We start from the raw sequence: 14,765 nt of genomic DNA, 5'->3' as shown, positions 1-14,765 counted from the left end.
GAACTGGGATTCAATTTGAATTAAAGATAAATCCAGGTTCTATCAATTTGTACATTTACACATCTCAGCACATCTCCTGCACGTTTTTAATTTACATTCATTTTATTAATATTTATTCATTCACATTTCAGGGATTTACCAAACAACTGAAATTTGTTTTAATCATGGGTGGGATTGTCATAAATTTGGCATTGTGTATATAGTATTTTGCTATTTTGAGAATTATCAGCCAGTGGATTTTATGCATTGGCAAAAACAAAACTACACAAAGTACTTAGATTCATTAAAATTGACCCCATTATAGGCCTAATGAACTGATAACACAGTATTTATATAACACTGAGAGTTGCCATCCTACTGCCTGATGAGTAAAGGAGTATTATCAGCAAAATGTAAGTGAAGCAGCAGAAGAATATAATTATCCTTTAATTCAAAATCCCCAGATATTTGCTTCATTTGAAACAGTGTGTTCTTACTTGTTGTCTGTTGCTTTCAAAACCAAAAAATTATCTGCTCACATTACTTCCTAAAAGAAGAACTACTTTCAAGAGGAAATATATTAAGCCAAGAAAAAATATACTGCCAAACAGCCAGTTTCATTGTCTGCGACCAGCAGCAGATTGTTTTAAGATGACACAGACCTCTAGCAGAGAAAAAAAAAGTCAGTTAGTTTACAATATCAGTTAGTTATCATAGTTTATGTGTTTGTGAAAATGATAATAAACCTCCATATATGGGAGAAGTTGCTATGGCTTTCATCTCTGTGTAAAGTCACCCACCCCTCTGGTTCCTGGGAACCAGAAGCGTGTGTGGGTGGTTTACTTATTATCATGGAAAAAATTTCCAAGTCATATTCACCATAAATGTAGTAACTAGAATTAGCAATTAAGCCCAAGTCATCATATCTAGATGTCAGAAAAGAGAATATACAGAGTCCTTCTCGCATCACGCTTTGGCTGTGTTTCTTTTGTAATCACATTACAATCCCAATATTGTGATACTCTAAATATATTACAGTTCTTAAAAAGTGGAACCACAACTCAGCAAAAGCCTTCCCCAGTATATCTTCCTGTAAAACTGTAGACCACAAACACACTTTTGAGTTCTAGTAGGAATTTAAGAGGATAACTGCAGAAGCCTTTAATAAATAATGTCAATTCAGTTGTTTGTTTGTTTTTTTAGTGTGTGAGCTAAAAAGGGTAGTTCAGTTTCAGTGTTTATAGGTGTAACCTTAACTTTTGATATAATTAGCAATCATGCAGATTCGTTTAACTGGTTAATCAAAGGGTGACATACAACCATAGGCTTTGAAATTATTCCTGAACATCGTTTCACAGGCTCAGATATTAGTCTTAACTGAGCCCATATTAGTTGAGGCAAAAGGAAGAAACTTGATCATAGTCATTTGAAAGCAAATGGTTTTTGGTCACATCTCTGACCACTGATATCCATTAGTCGTACATCAGATAGCGCATGACAGATGTAAATGGAAGTGGTTGATCAATACAGTCCACAGTAAACTGGGCGAGGCTGTGCTAGATAAACCATCAGTCGCACTTAGGATCCTTAGAAGACATAGATGCTTTTTCAGATGAAGGTAAGAAAGACTAAATGTTTGAGGTTTATTTTATTTTTTAGTTTATTTTCATACATTTGAAAGTCTCCAAGTTGAAAATACAAGAAATTAGTAATTCATGTGTTATATATGTGTATAAATTATTTAAATATATTTATATATATATTTTTAATCATTTATGTATAAAAATGTGCAGAAAAATAATCATCTGTCTTATAAGATCCTCATGTGGGAGTAATGATTGTGTTTTGGGAACATTTGTTGTAGCCCTCAAAGAAGAGTATGTCTGAGCTGGAGAATGGCATGGTCAATATTATCCGAGTTTTCCACAAATACACGGGTCACAAGTGCAAGCTGAGGAAAGCTGAGCTTAAATCGCTTATCGACAATGAGATGAGTCATTTCATAATGGTAAGTTATGTAGCTATAAAATGTGCATGTTAGTGGTCGCACTCTACAGTATAAGGCGTGTAATAAGTCATCTCAACAACTTTAAGAAAATGGACTCTTTATCAGCACGTGCCTTTTTCATGTCTACTTTTGAGACCACAGCGTGCTGCACTTCACATGTGTGTAAATTAGATACTCGGATGTGTGGACAATAACTGCGATGTTTTATTGATGTTGGTAGATCCATCCGTCAGTCGGTCGGTTGTCAGTCTGGAGTGAAACATCGTGATATAGGGCTTGAGTGCTTTCACTTGAAATCTGGCGGAGACATTCAGCGTCCCTAAATGATGATTCTTAACTTTACACTTTGCATCAGCCTAAGACACTTACTGAATGTAATGCAAGCACAGCATTCACATGTTCAAGTGCTTCTAGGCTGACCAGGTAAATATGAGATTATGGCAAATGTGCAGAGGATAAACTAACAACACTCCTCTATCACCACCTCAACCCAAACCTTTTTAGTCTTGTTAAATTTACTTTCATCCACTTTCTCTGTTGAACAGAAAATCCAAGAGAGTGAAACTCTGGATGAGCTCTTTGCGGACCTCGACCAGAACGGAGACCTGGAGATTGACTTCAAAGAGTTCATCACCCTCATCGCCATGGTCACCTCAGCTTGCCATGAACTCTTCATCCCCAATCCCCATGGTACTTAGTTAGCATGTATACCAATTACTCGTTAAAAAAAAAAACACGAGGAGCACAGGAACAGAGTGTCTGAAATTTATAAGTGGGACTGAATGATGTGCACATCATCGGGACATCTGTGTAGATTTAGACCAACTTTGATGGCTGATCGTTATTATATCCTCTGTTCAGTGTAATAAAATTTGTTGCATAAAATAAAATGCAAAAATGCTGAAACACATGAAGAACCATAAATTTAATGCAGCAGGGATGAGTGTCCTTCTCTGTTGATGGTGTATTTTGGCATGGCAGCTCCCCCTTGTGGAGAATCTGCTGAATGTGAGCGTATCTGAGTGAGCTGCACACCACAGGACAGCAAAAGTTTGTTTTCCTCCCTCAGTTCTCTGCATGTAAAACTCTCTCAGCTACATGCAGCCTTTCACAGACACATGCGTGACGAGGTACTTTCTATCGACAAGTCCACTTCACCACAGGTTCATCTTCTCAGATTGTTTTCCATAAAATCGAGGATCTTCTTCCAGGCATCTTCCTGGGCAGCAGCGTGGGGCGCGAGATGACCTCCCCACAGAGTGATCACTGCAGGAGATAAAAAAAAAAACATGTCAGAATTACAAGAATATGTAACATCTTAATATTATAATCGAGTGTCTGACAGTTAAAATGACGACAAGTATAAAATAGGCAAAATAAGATCTGGCTGAATGAAAAATGCAGCTCACATTTTTTTGGTTTGACGCTCCATAATGAGATTCTTGAATTTGGTGAGTAAGGTGGTTCAATCAGGTGACCAGCACCAGGGTAGGACAAACGAGTGAAAAGCTGGGATTTATCTGCAGCCCTCAGGGTCTCCTCGATCTGATGACCAATAAATCAATGTTATAAAAATAACAAACATATCCAATTAATTCTTCTTCAAAAAAAAAAAGTAAAATGAGACAATCTACCAGGTTTGCGTTCTCTATGCTTGAAGCGCTCAGGTCATCTTCTCCCACTATGTACATTAATGGGCAGGCGAGGTTCTCTAGCTGCAGAAACACAATTACTCTGGAGCGGAGTTTTCAAAATTGATATTCATTGATGATTAATAGCACATTGCTTCGACATTCTTAATGCATGTCTGACTTTGTGTGTTGGTGCCGGGGGATCAGGCGGCAGAGAGGCTGTTAATCACCTTCACTTTGCTCTCAGGAGGAAGGTTAGCAGGCAAGGAGATGTCTCTGAAACTGACATGGCCTTGATCATTATACGTCCAATATTTCTGTTGTCTAAAAGAAAAGAGAAAACAACTCATTATATCTTTCAATCTTTAGTCTTCAGTGAAATTGCTGAAAATAATCTCTGTGATCCACATGTAGAATTGCAAATTTTGCTGAAGTTTGTGTTTGATCTCAATCACTAAAACAATTAAATTCATAATCAGAATGGCACTCAGTAGAGTTCATACCTCAGCCAAGGTAAAATATAGACGATAGTATCAAAACGTCCCTACTGCAATGGTTTCTTCCCTGGCCCATGCTCCACCAAGTTTGGTGCAAATTGGTTCTGTACTTTTTGCGTAATCCTGCTGACAAATAATAAAACACCGGTGAAAACATAAACTCCTTGGCAGAGGTAATGAACTGTTAATCTGTAAGACTAAAGTCAGAACTCAGGCCTACAGACTCATCATAGAGGTATGATACTAAAACCTATCAGTCATTACAATTTACCCTTCAAAGTTTTCCGTCCTGCCGTCTGCATCTGAGAGCCTGATGGCACTTCCTATTGGCCCGTTGATACAAATCAAACAAGATGGCTGGAGAGGAGAACAAAACAACTTAGTAAAAATACAAATTAATTTTATACTGCTAAACAACTAGCATCTTTATTTTTTCCTCTTTAAAAAAAAACGTGACTTTTCATGTACATGGAGCTATGTATTGGTCAAGCTGAAGATTGAGAAACAGACACTGGACTTTCTGACGTACTTTGGCACCAGTCTCAGTGGCAATTCGAAGAGCTAGGTAAACTCCAAATGACAGACCGATGATACCAACTCTGTCGGCACAGACCTGACGATGATCCCGAAGTAGGTCGAAGGCTGACTGTCCAGACAGAACAAGGGGGAAATTTTCAGGAAATTACAAAATAATCAAAGTATCTGTTCGTTCTTTTTTGGGACGTGTACATGTTGCAATGATTATCCTACATTGAAATATGAAGCCCCGACATTGATGCGGTTTTGTGGGCCAGGTAATTCTTTGTGCCCTATGTAGGCAATGGACAAGCTGGCATAACCTCTTGATGCAAACAGGGCCGAGCGGTACTCGACCAGCGCTCCACCCATTCCCCACAGGTCCAACATGGCTGGAAATGGGCCCGGACCTGCAAGAAATCAGTACAGTAGACGCTGTTCAGAGGACACAGTTACCATCCACCACCTTCCTGTGACACTCTTAAAATGGTTCTACATACTGTATACTTGATATCATGTGCTCACCAGGGGGTAAGAACAACGTCCCTACAATTCCATTTTGCCGAATCTTTATTCTCTTTACGCCCGGTGCCGTGTACCAGCGCTCAGTGGTTACAGCAGCCAGCTCAGTGCTCTGTCCCTCACCGGGCGACACATGCCCCTCCAGTAAGGACATGTGCACTACGTATGGAATCTCCACGTTTTTTTTTCTCAATCTGTGGAAAAGAGTATAACTTAGAGAGGAAACTCAACCTCTAACCATTTATGGAAGCAATAACAAGCTGCAGCAGCTGAGTAATAAAAAAGCCCAAATTCTAATATGAGTGGAGGCTGAGGGGAGTTACATTTCTGGGAAGCAGTCAGTGGTTATGGCTGATCATAAATCGCAAATGTGTTTGGATAACACAGACAGTTTCTCTTGCTCCCAGTGAGCTTTTTTATCGTTTTTTTTAATTGTTTTTATCACCTGCCTTAAACCTTCTCTTGCTCCAGGAGCCGGCTGCAGTCCCCAGAAGAGTCCCATTGGCTCACAGCCCAAATATGAACCCCCAACTGAATGATCCTTGGTCACTTTGAAGGGAGAAAAACACGGAGAGGGTAGATGATTACTACAAAAGTAATCATCAACACTGGTTAAAAGTGTGGTTGACCAAAGAATATGTGACTAAACTATTTGCAAAAAAGTGCAAAAAAATGCAATAAATATCAGTTTAAATCTCACGCTAATTGTGTTGTTGTGTTAACATGTTGTGTTTCTTGCAATTATATTGTTACAAAAGCATTATATATTATCCAACAGTGAATATACTGTATTGCAAAGTTGAGTGTGACTCACAGTTGACAGTTCCATCTGCATTTGTATTATAATGTGCGAATGCCTCCCACAGGTCATCATCCTCACTGTGCATTCGTGCACACACTGTAACCGGACAGTGTGGGGGCAGGAAACGCCCTTTAATGCTGATCTGTTCATCTATGAGGGCACGAGCAGGAGCAGCTGTCAACAAAGGGGCTGGTCTATAGCTGCTCCTCCACCGAACTGCACCTGCAGGTAGTAGAAAAATATACCTTTGAACGATTGAGTATTACGAAAGACAAACAGAGGGGCGATGTAGATGAGAGTACACGTGTATAAATTATTTGTGTCACATTTCAGAAAGCTGATAAAGATCCAACAGAAATAACATAATTTGTTATAGTTCTATTGAAGGTAGCTCCTGTGCACCTTGTAATACTGCTATGGTGCTTTTATAAATATTTTTATGATGGCAGTTCTATCCCATGGGCTACGAAACTCAGTGAGTACATACTGTGACCCCACCAAAGCAATGATGGAACCTGAGGACAATTTTTAACCTTGCAGATATTTGGCAGAACCTGTTGCCAAAAGCAAGCTACATCCTAAGTAGAAGACTGACTTCCAATTATTTTGCGTGTCTAGCTCAAGGATCCGTTCACCCACTTTAAAGATACTATATCTTGAAGTTTTTGCATTTTGCCTTTAAAATGGTTTCATAACTGAAACTAATCACTTGTTCCTTGGCCAAAGGCCTAACTTTTTATTACATTCTACTGATATCTATCAACAGGTTTTTGAGCTGCTCATATACAAACAAACATAGAGAGAAATTGTGCAGGAAACTTAAACTCTTTGGTGGAGAAGACAGTCGACAAAAAGAATTGCTGTAATAATGCAGGGGAATATCTTTGCAGCATGTCAACTACATAGCCAGGAATACATTTAGAGACAAGTACAGTAACACTGCTGTGTTTTGCATAATTTCTAAAAAAATATGTTTTGTGATTATTTTACATAAAAAAAAATGCATATCTCAGATTATCACATACATAACAATCAGGCTTTTATGATAAGAACAGTAAACCTGCTGTATTTAGAAGAAGATTTACTCACGGTCAAAGTACAATTTACTGTTTAACTGAGAGACAAGCTCTCCCAATACCTGAAAAAATACCTTGAAAAACACAACAAAGAACAATAAATATTCTTACCCACTGCACGATGCAAACTTGCCAGTTTCCTGTGTAAACTGAAGCATGGTATTATCATCATTTCTGTGAGCTGCTGTATTGTTGTCACACTCATATGGGCTTGCAGCATCACATTGTTTCTGTCTAGTCTATGAAGAGAAAGGAGTGAAGATCAAACATTAAAACACAAAAGACTTCCGCGTGTATTCAGTGACATATGGTTGTTCTGCCCCTGTTAAATATTAAGCCTTACAGCCGATCCAAGGGTGAACTGCACACTCTGCTGCCAAGGATTGTCTGGCTAAGACTCGCTCCTCTGTTACAAATTAACATTTGGCCTTTGTCCTACATAACAGCCCAGACCAGTATTGTATTAGAAAACAGTAAGTAGATGTTGCTTTATGACTAGTTATTTCCTCAAAAATGTGGATTTTTCCAGTCAGTTTGCCTGCAGGTTTGAACCTGTCAAATTTAAATAGCTAATGTCCTTTAAAATTAGATTTATGTTTTACAATGACTTCTGGATTCATTACCAAAACTATCTAATATCTAACTTATAATAATATTCTTTTAATAACATTTAATCATATTTCATGTACTGACCATATGTTGTATATAGAATCTTAATCTGCCAAGTTATCAAATAAATCTAGTGGAGTAGAAGTACAATATTTCACTGAAATGAAGTGGAGTAGAAGTATTACCAAATGTTACACAGCTGTTACAGCTGTTACTGTAATATACATTCACCGAGCACTTTATTAGGAACACCATACTAATACTAGGTAGTGCTTCCCTTTGCTCTCAGTTCTTTTTGGCATGGATTAAACAAAATATTGGAAACATTTCTTTAAGATTGTGGTCATGTTGACATGATCGCATCACGTCATTTCTGCAGATTTGTCAGCTGCACATTCATGCTGCCGATCGCTCTGTTCTACCACATTTCAAAGGTGTTGTACTGGATTCAGATCTGGTGACTGGGGAGGCCACTGAAGTACACTCATTGTCATGTTCATGAAACTAATTTTTGAGACAACTTTTGCTTTGTGACATGGTGCATTATCATGATGGAAGTAGCCATTAGAAGATGGTAAATTGTGGCCATGAAGGGATGCAGATGGTCAGTAAGAATACTCAGATAGGTGGTGACATTAAGACATGATTAACTGGTATTAAGGAGCCTGATGTGCCAATAAAATATTCCCCATATCATTACACCACCACCAGCAGCCTGGGCTGCTGACACAAGGCAGGTTGGGTAAATGGATTTATGCTGTTGATGTTATATTCTGACCCTAAAATCTGTGTGCAGCAGCAAAAGTCCAGATTATATTATGAATATATAAAAAAGTTTTTAAAACGAAAATTTTAATCTTGATGCACAATATAATGGGTATAGATAATATTAGTAAACTAAAAGTTCACTAAAAATAGCAACAAAAAACAATATATATTTCAGTCAGCAGAAATTTTCTTCCCCCAAACTTTACTACTGTATGGCCAATAGCTCTGTCCTTCTTGTGCGAGCCACATATCAATGAACCATAGGATGAACTCACTTATGTTTGAGGCCCAAATATGAGTACAGGCCTACACAGAGAGAAGACAACAAACTGTTAGTCTGTGGTTAAAAAGACAACACTGACCACCAGCCATAGCAGCCCTAGAAACTTTCATTTCATAAGTAATTTGAGGAATTATCTGACGTTTATTTATGAAAGAAAAGGGCAACGTCCATATTTTTCTATTTTCATATACAGAGAGTCGTTAAGTCTGAAAGTTTGGTTCATATTTACAAAGTTATCTTTGGTTATTTTACCTCAAGAATGTAGAGGAAGTTTATGCTGGAGAGAAAAACGGGGCGACCCGGTGTCGTTTGGATGACGCTGAGCTTTTCCACTAGGTAAAACAACTGTAAGCAACAGATTCCTAAAGAGTCCTCTTATGTCTAGCTTTATACTTTTTTCACTTCAATTTAATTTGTTTATTTGTTTACAAAATTGTTGTATAAAAGCTATTTTAAAACTACCACTTGGAAGGTAAATGGAAAAGAATTTCAAAATAAGTGTTGTTCGTGCATAAAAAGAAAAAATGTATTTACTTGTTTCAAGATGAAAGAACAGCAATTGTATCATGAACAGCATAAATGTATTTAGGTATGATATAATTAATCATGAGATATTCTCCCCCTTGGATGTTTGCAGAGAAGCGATTTAACAGGAAAACTAGTACGGATACATCCATGGTATTTTACATTGAAAATACATACGTTAGTTGTTAGGGTTTCTTTCCGGGTGCACCGCCGTGACTTCCGTGTTGTGAACAAGGGTTAGCCAGTCGATAACAACAAGGCCCAGTGTGATAGCAGTGTAGTTTTGAAAGCTGTGAGAAAACGAGAGGATTTTCGCTAATGCGGCACCTTGAAATCTCTGTAGTCCAGTCGTCAGGTGAGTATCAGCCGTGTCTGTGTTGTGTACACCGAGAGAAAACAGCCACGCTAGCGTGCTGTAACCTGTTGGTCATCATTCATGTTGTTTTTATCGCTAACTTAGTTAAACAAGTATTGTTCACACCCATGGGTAAATGCTTGTGTTCACTAGGATTTTATGTTTATTTGAATTGAACGTCATTGCGGGGTTGTGTGATCTAAGCAGCCACGTAACAAAGCTAACACGGCGCACCTGGTTAATGTTAGCTTTGGCTAATCGTTGTTGTGTGTTGGATGACTGAGCGAAGCTGTATGCTCGGTTAGTCTGCTCCTGAAGTTAAATTGAATTAAATATAATGAACTGTCCTCAGTTATAACAGCGTTGAATCACGAACTGTTGCTGAAGTGGCTCATTAACATTAGCTATGGCTGTTAATTTATTGAGAAAACCATCAAGTGTTACTGTTGTCTATCTTCAAGATCAACATGTGTGACCACGCTTGGCTTTTAAAACAGGACCAGGTCTCCTAGGTACATCTGTGCACAGTGCATGGTTCTTCTGTGGATTTATACTGGCTCTGTGTCTTCTGTCTCTTCGTGTAAATCCCAGACTGACTTCATGATGCTGAGATCAGGGCTCTGTAGGGGACAGACATCTGTTGCAGTCCTCCCTGTGCTTCTCGCCTCTGAGGATAGATCTTTATGACTGTGGCTGTGTGTTTGGGGTTGTTGTCATGCTGCTGACTGAATTTGGGTCAAATCAGACGCCTCTTTGATGCTGTAGCAGGATTTATAGGGATCTAAATATTCAAAGAGCCTAAAATATTTATATAGTGCTGTAAATCAGCCGATAAGAAATTACTTCACCTACAGAAGTTCAACTAGTCTTGAGGTAATTTAGAAACAGTGTTTCCATTACATGGTTTGTTTGCCAGAAAGTACAGATAAGTTGATTTTTCCACTAAAATGCCCCACAGAGTGCAGTTTTGTTCAAAGTTTAAATTTGATACATAAAACATAAAAGGGACAGGATTGTATTGATTATATTTCTGGGCTATTGGCAGTGATTGATAGTTGATGACTCAGTGAGGAAAGGGTAAATAATGACTGTTTGTACTGCGTAAACTAATCACAGGTTCTTTTCACACCAGATACGTCAAGAAAGAATGTTTTAATAATTTAAAGTATTACTCATTAATTATAAGCTAACAGAGGTTGTTACATTTTACTCATGTTATTTCCAATGATTAATTTTGTGAGCGCCTGCATTTAACTTTCGTTGATAGTTCAAAAAACAACCTCAAACTTATGCTATGCCAGAGTTTGGTGCTTTTATCGATTTTAACCTATAAATGTTTCTGGTTTTGTCTTTGAAGATTGACAGACAGCTGTTTACAAGGTACTTCACAGCAAAACAGTTGGCTTCGTTAGTGGAATAGCAATGATCTTATAGTAATTGCTCTATTTCTGTGTAATAAAGCTGTTGGGTAATGTATTTCATTGAATACCTTTTTTTGTTTCAGAATTTGAGACCACACGCAGGTCACACTGGATGGGCTGGCTGGTAACATTTGGGGCCAGCTGTTAACATCCTTTGGGCCTGTACGTGTAACCTCAGTCCGCAATGGCCAGTCACTTCCGTAGCTACATTTGGGACCCGGTCCTCATTATTTCTCAGATTGTGTTGATGCAGTGCATCTACTACAGCTTCTTGGGCCTGTGGTTGGCTGGAGTGGACAGTCTGGTGCAAACTAGTCGGTCACTGGACCAGATCTTCAGCTATGAAGTAAGTTATAAGATATTCTCTCTGTGGAACCTGTTTTTGTGTGTCATATTTGTACAGTGCTTAAACGGTATTTAAATCTTTGCTCTGCTGTTTCAGGCACTTGGCTTTGCAACAATGCAAGGAAGGCTCTCAATGATGGCATTCATCTTGAACTCTCTCACCTGGTAAGTCATTTCTTCAGTTTTTTCCTTTGTACATCCAAAGAGACGGGAGCTATAACATGTATTACTGAAATGCTGTTGTCCATGCATATCATGATACAAACATTTGAAAGGGAACTATGGATTTATTCGGATCTGCTCAACTGAAGTAATTACACCAACAGAAGTAAACACTGTTGAAAATACCATTTATTTACATAGGATGAAAATAAAAATGATAGATTTGTTGTGTGGCAAGATTTGAACTTTTCCATCTTAAGTAAATCACCTTTGTTTCCAATAATCTTTTCTGCAACATAAATGAGCATGGCTGGTAACATGTTTCATTGTTCCTGTAGCGCCCTTGGTCTGTGGTTCTTCATCCGTCGAGGGAAACAGTGTCTAGACTTCACAGTCACTGTGCACTTCTTCCACATGATCGGCTGCTGGATCTATAACGCTCATCTCCCAGCTGCCCTGTCCTGGTGGCTCGTCAATGTAGCATGCATGGCCTTGATGGCTGTTATTGGAGAGTACTTGTGCATGCGGACTGAGCTCAGGGCCATTCCAGTCAATAGTGGACCTAAATCTAATCTGTGAATTTTTGTCGACACCACACTGAGAGTCTATGGACGGTTAATCCTCGAGGAACTCGCTCAGGGGAGGTTTTTCCACTGTTGGTAAAAGAAATGGAACATGAACCTCCATCGGCATAGATGTCGAATTGTCATGCATCTCCTCTGAAAGTGATACATCAAATGAACTGATTTATTTATTCATAGCTGTCCTTTAAATGTTGGACAGTGTTAGCATATTAAGATACATATTGTAATGCTCATGAAAAGCTGATGTCAGTTTACACCTTTCTCTGAAACTAATGACTATAGATACAATTTTTTTTCTTAGTAATTAATTTCTTCCTGTTGAAATTCAGCATATTAACATGAGCATCTCATTCCCTCATTTTAAAGTATTTTAAGATTTACAGTATTTTTTTCTTTTTTACACCCATAGAAAGTGACAAGTTGAAACTTAAGATGCAGCAAATATGAAAGCGAGACATTTTTTCTCTGTCCGTGCATTGTGTTGAGTTGCTGGGTTGGCAAACAAACATCATGACCATCGTGTTACAGGATATTTTGGTTTAACAATTTAAAATGTTCCAGTTACAGCTGTTGGATAACAGGTTCAGTGTTCAAAAAGGCTTCCTGTAGTTTTCTGATATACACTAGCCAGTCGTCGTGTAAACTCAAATGTAGAAGGGAGTTTTCTGCTTTATAATCTCAACACAGAATCTGTCAGAGGTTTGAAATCAGGCTTATTTTTTACCTCTCGGGATTAAGTTTGTACATTTAACCTCATACTGCTCATTCTAGGCCTTCCTTGTCAAGCTTGTACAGCAGTTTGCACAGCTAGTGTTGTTTGTTTCCCTCTCTTTATGCCATGATGTACTATGCAGACAAGGTGGCCACTTTGGGGACAGTCTGTCAGCCACCAGCTGTGTTCTGACAGCAGGCTGTGTCTTTGTTTCTAAAAGGACTGTCACTGTTTGTGGGGACGTTACATGAAAAGTCCTCAAAATGTGCAGAACTGAAGGTTTCTGGAACAATGTCAGCTCTATCATTTAGCGACGGCTTTTGAAACACTGTCTAAATTAACTGCTTATTATTACAGCAACTGTAACACATGCTCATATCCTTACATTCTGTGTGGTGATAGTGTGGAATATAAAGTGTCTTGTTTTGAAATCAGGTTTCTAAAGTGTAGTTTAAGTCCATTATTATGGTGCACGGGCTGATATTTAAAGGACTAGTTGACATTTTGGGAAATGCGCTTTGGTGCAGAGAGTTAGATGAGAGGATTGATACCACGCTCATGTCTGTACAGTAAATGTGAAGCTGGTTAGCTTAGTTTTCCAAACACTGGAAACAGGGGAAATGGCTTGCCTGGCTCTGCTTAAAGGTAAACACAATCCCTCTACCAGCATCTCTGAATCTCACTGTGTAACAGTATTTCTCATTGGTTTAAAGGAGCTATTTTTAAGTTTTGCTATTGCTATGTAGCCAACGTTAGCATTAACAGCTGCTTACTTACCAGTCTTGCCAAGACCTTCAGCCATTGTTGTGTTGCTAATAGAAGAGCCCTATTTCTTCAGGTCGGACTGGATGATACAGTGACTCGGTATCGAAAAGTGAGCATGTTTTTTCTAGACTTGTAAGTAAACAGCTGTTAATGCCAATGTTGGCTATCTAGCAATAGCAAAAACGACAAATATCCTTGAATCTGTGCAAAAACTGTCATGGTGATGACACACCTTATTTATATGACGCCTTGATTTTTGTGTGACTTAAACAGACAAGATATACTAAGTAATAATTCAGGAGCTATAGAGGTGCTGATAGGTGGATTTCATTACCTTTGTACCGAACCAGACAGGCCCTCCCCCCTGTTTTCAGTTGTTGTACCAAGCCAAACTAATCTTCTGCTGGGTTTATCTTCGTATTTCCCATACAGACATGAGCGGTATCAATCTTTGTTTCTAACATTAAGCAAGAAAGCAATAGGCGCAAATCCCAAAATGTCAAACTATTCCTTTAAGTTGTGTTCAAACTCAACTCAAACTCAACTCAACAATGGCTGCACTGGACGTTTTCACATGCAATGCCACCTTTTGAGTCTTAAACATAACTTTTGTTTTTATAATGTATTTAAATACTGTACAAAAAACACGAGAGATGGACCTATTCCCCTTCATGTAATTATATTCTCTGACTTGTTTCTAGTGTGGAAACATCAGTTAAAGTGTACTTTTTTTTTTTTCTCTGAAGATTTAAATATAGGGTGTTTACACCAGCATTGAGAACTTTTGGCACAATGCAAGTACTTCTCTAGATATGCTGTTTAATAAAACTCTACCAGTTTGGATTGATTGAAAAAACGATCTCAGTCATGAAAGTGTAGGTGAAAAAAAAAAAAGGCCATTATGCTTTATACGTCAAAGATGGATCCTCTAATGAGGGGCACACCCCTGATCGTGTCTGTAGTTCTCCTAAGGTTTTCCACCCTGGGCCCTGATCTCTCATTTTCTCCCTCCATTTCCTGTGCTGGAAGTGTCCAGGTGGAAAGAAGCAGATGGGAGAGCACTAACGAGCTGAAAAATGCTGGTTGCGATCCTCATTACCAACACTTTGCTTCAGGGAGGACTAAAAACAGAAAGTCAGTAGTAGATGAATTGTACAGCAGAGGGCTTACTGCATCAATTAAACGCTCCACTGTTTTACCACTTT

General features: G+C 38.6%; 3 protein-coding genes across 3 annotated transcripts; 2 read left to right on the top strand and 1 right to left on the bottom strand.

The window, feature by feature from the left end:
• The first annotated feature begins 1,118 nt into the window (after positions 1-1,118).
• On the top strand, positions 1,119-5,712 carry LOC130176268 (protein S100-B-like). The gene is made up of 4 exons (XM_056387260.1): positions 1,119-1,597; positions 1,844-1,987; positions 2,533-2,677; positions 5,625-5,712. The coding sequence occupies exons 1-4, from the start codon at positions 1,580-1,582 to the stop codon at positions 5,690-5,692; spliced, it is 375 nt and encodes a 124-aa protein (XP_056243235.1). The 5' UTR covers positions 1,119-1,579; the 3' UTR covers positions 5,693-5,712.
• LOC130176263 (bile acid-CoA:amino acid N-acyltransferase-like) lies at positions 2,739-5,698 on the bottom strand. The gene is made up of 9 exons (XM_056387247.1): positions 5,599-5,698; positions 5,157-5,347; positions 4,866-5,041; positions 4,645-4,761; positions 4,387-4,472; positions 3,849-3,942; positions 3,622-3,702; positions 3,397-3,532; positions 2,739-3,253 (listed from the first exon to the last, which is right to left on the bottom strand). Exons 2-9 carry the CDS (start codon positions 5,305-5,307, stop codon positions 3,153-3,155), a joined length of 942 nt encoding a protein of 313 aa, XP_056243222.1. The 5' UTR covers positions 5,308-5,347; positions 5,599-5,698; the 3' UTR covers positions 2,739-3,152.
• Positions 5,713-9,424: 3,712 nt separating the features above from the next.
• sys1 (SYS1 golgi trafficking protein) lies at positions 9,425-14,761 on the top strand. Its single transcript, XM_056400253.1, has 4 exons — positions 9,425-9,571; positions 11,076-11,338; positions 11,435-11,502; positions 11,838-14,761. Exons 2-4 carry the CDS (start codon positions 11,177-11,179, stop codon positions 12,076-12,078), a joined length of 471 nt encoding a protein of 156 aa, XP_056256228.1. The 5' UTR covers positions 9,425-9,571; positions 11,076-11,176; the 3' UTR covers positions 12,079-14,761.
• The last annotated feature ends 4 nt before the right edge of the window (positions 14,762-14,765 follow it).

This window comes from Seriola aureovittata, chromosome 2 (assembly GCF_021018895.1).
Source record: "Seriola aureovittata isolate HTS-2021-v1 ecotype China chromosome 2, ASM2101889v1, whole genome shotgun sequence".
In the NCBI taxonomy this organism is placed as follows: domain Eukaryota; kingdom Metazoa; phylum Chordata; class Actinopteri; order Carangiformes; family Carangidae; genus Seriola; species Seriola aureovittata.
This window is presented reverse-complemented; position numbering and strand designations above follow the sequence as displayed.

Bases quoted from the DNA above. Each gene is read 5' to 3' on its own strand.
- LOC130176268 (XM_056387260.1), top strand. The intron at 1,988-2,532 runs GTAAGTTATGTA...TCTGTTGAACAG, and splicing joins AGATGAGTCATTTCATAATG to AAAATCCAAGAGAGTGAAAC. The intron at 2,678-5,624 runs GTACTTAGTTAG...CTCTTGCTCCAG, and splicing joins CTTCATCCCCAATCCCCATG to GAGCCGGCTGCAGTCCCCAG.
- sys1 (XM_056400253.1), top strand. From the start codon at position 11,177: ATGGCCAGTCACTTCCGTAGCTACATTTGGGACCCGGTCCTCATTATT. The intron at 11,339-11,434 runs GTAAGTTATAAG...CTGCTGTTTCAG, and splicing joins ACCAGATCTTCAGCTATGAA to GCACTTGGCTTTGCAACAAT. The intron at 11,503-11,837 runs GTAAGTCATTTC...TTGTTCCTGTAG, and splicing joins ATCTTGAACTCTCTCACCTG to CGCCCTTGGTCTGTGGTTCT.
- LOC130176263 (XM_056387247.1), bottom strand. From the start codon at position 5,307: ATGTCCTTACTGGAGGGGCATGTGTCGCCCGGTGAGGGACAGAGCACT. The intron at 3,943-4,386 runs GTAAATTGTAAT...CTTTTCTTTTAG, and splicing joins AGGACGGAAAACTTTGAAGG to ACAACAGAAATATTGGACGT. The intron at 3,254-3,396 runs GTGAGCTGCATT...TATCTCCTGCAG, and splicing joins GAGCGTCAAACCAAAAAAAT to TGATCACTCTGTGGGGAGGT.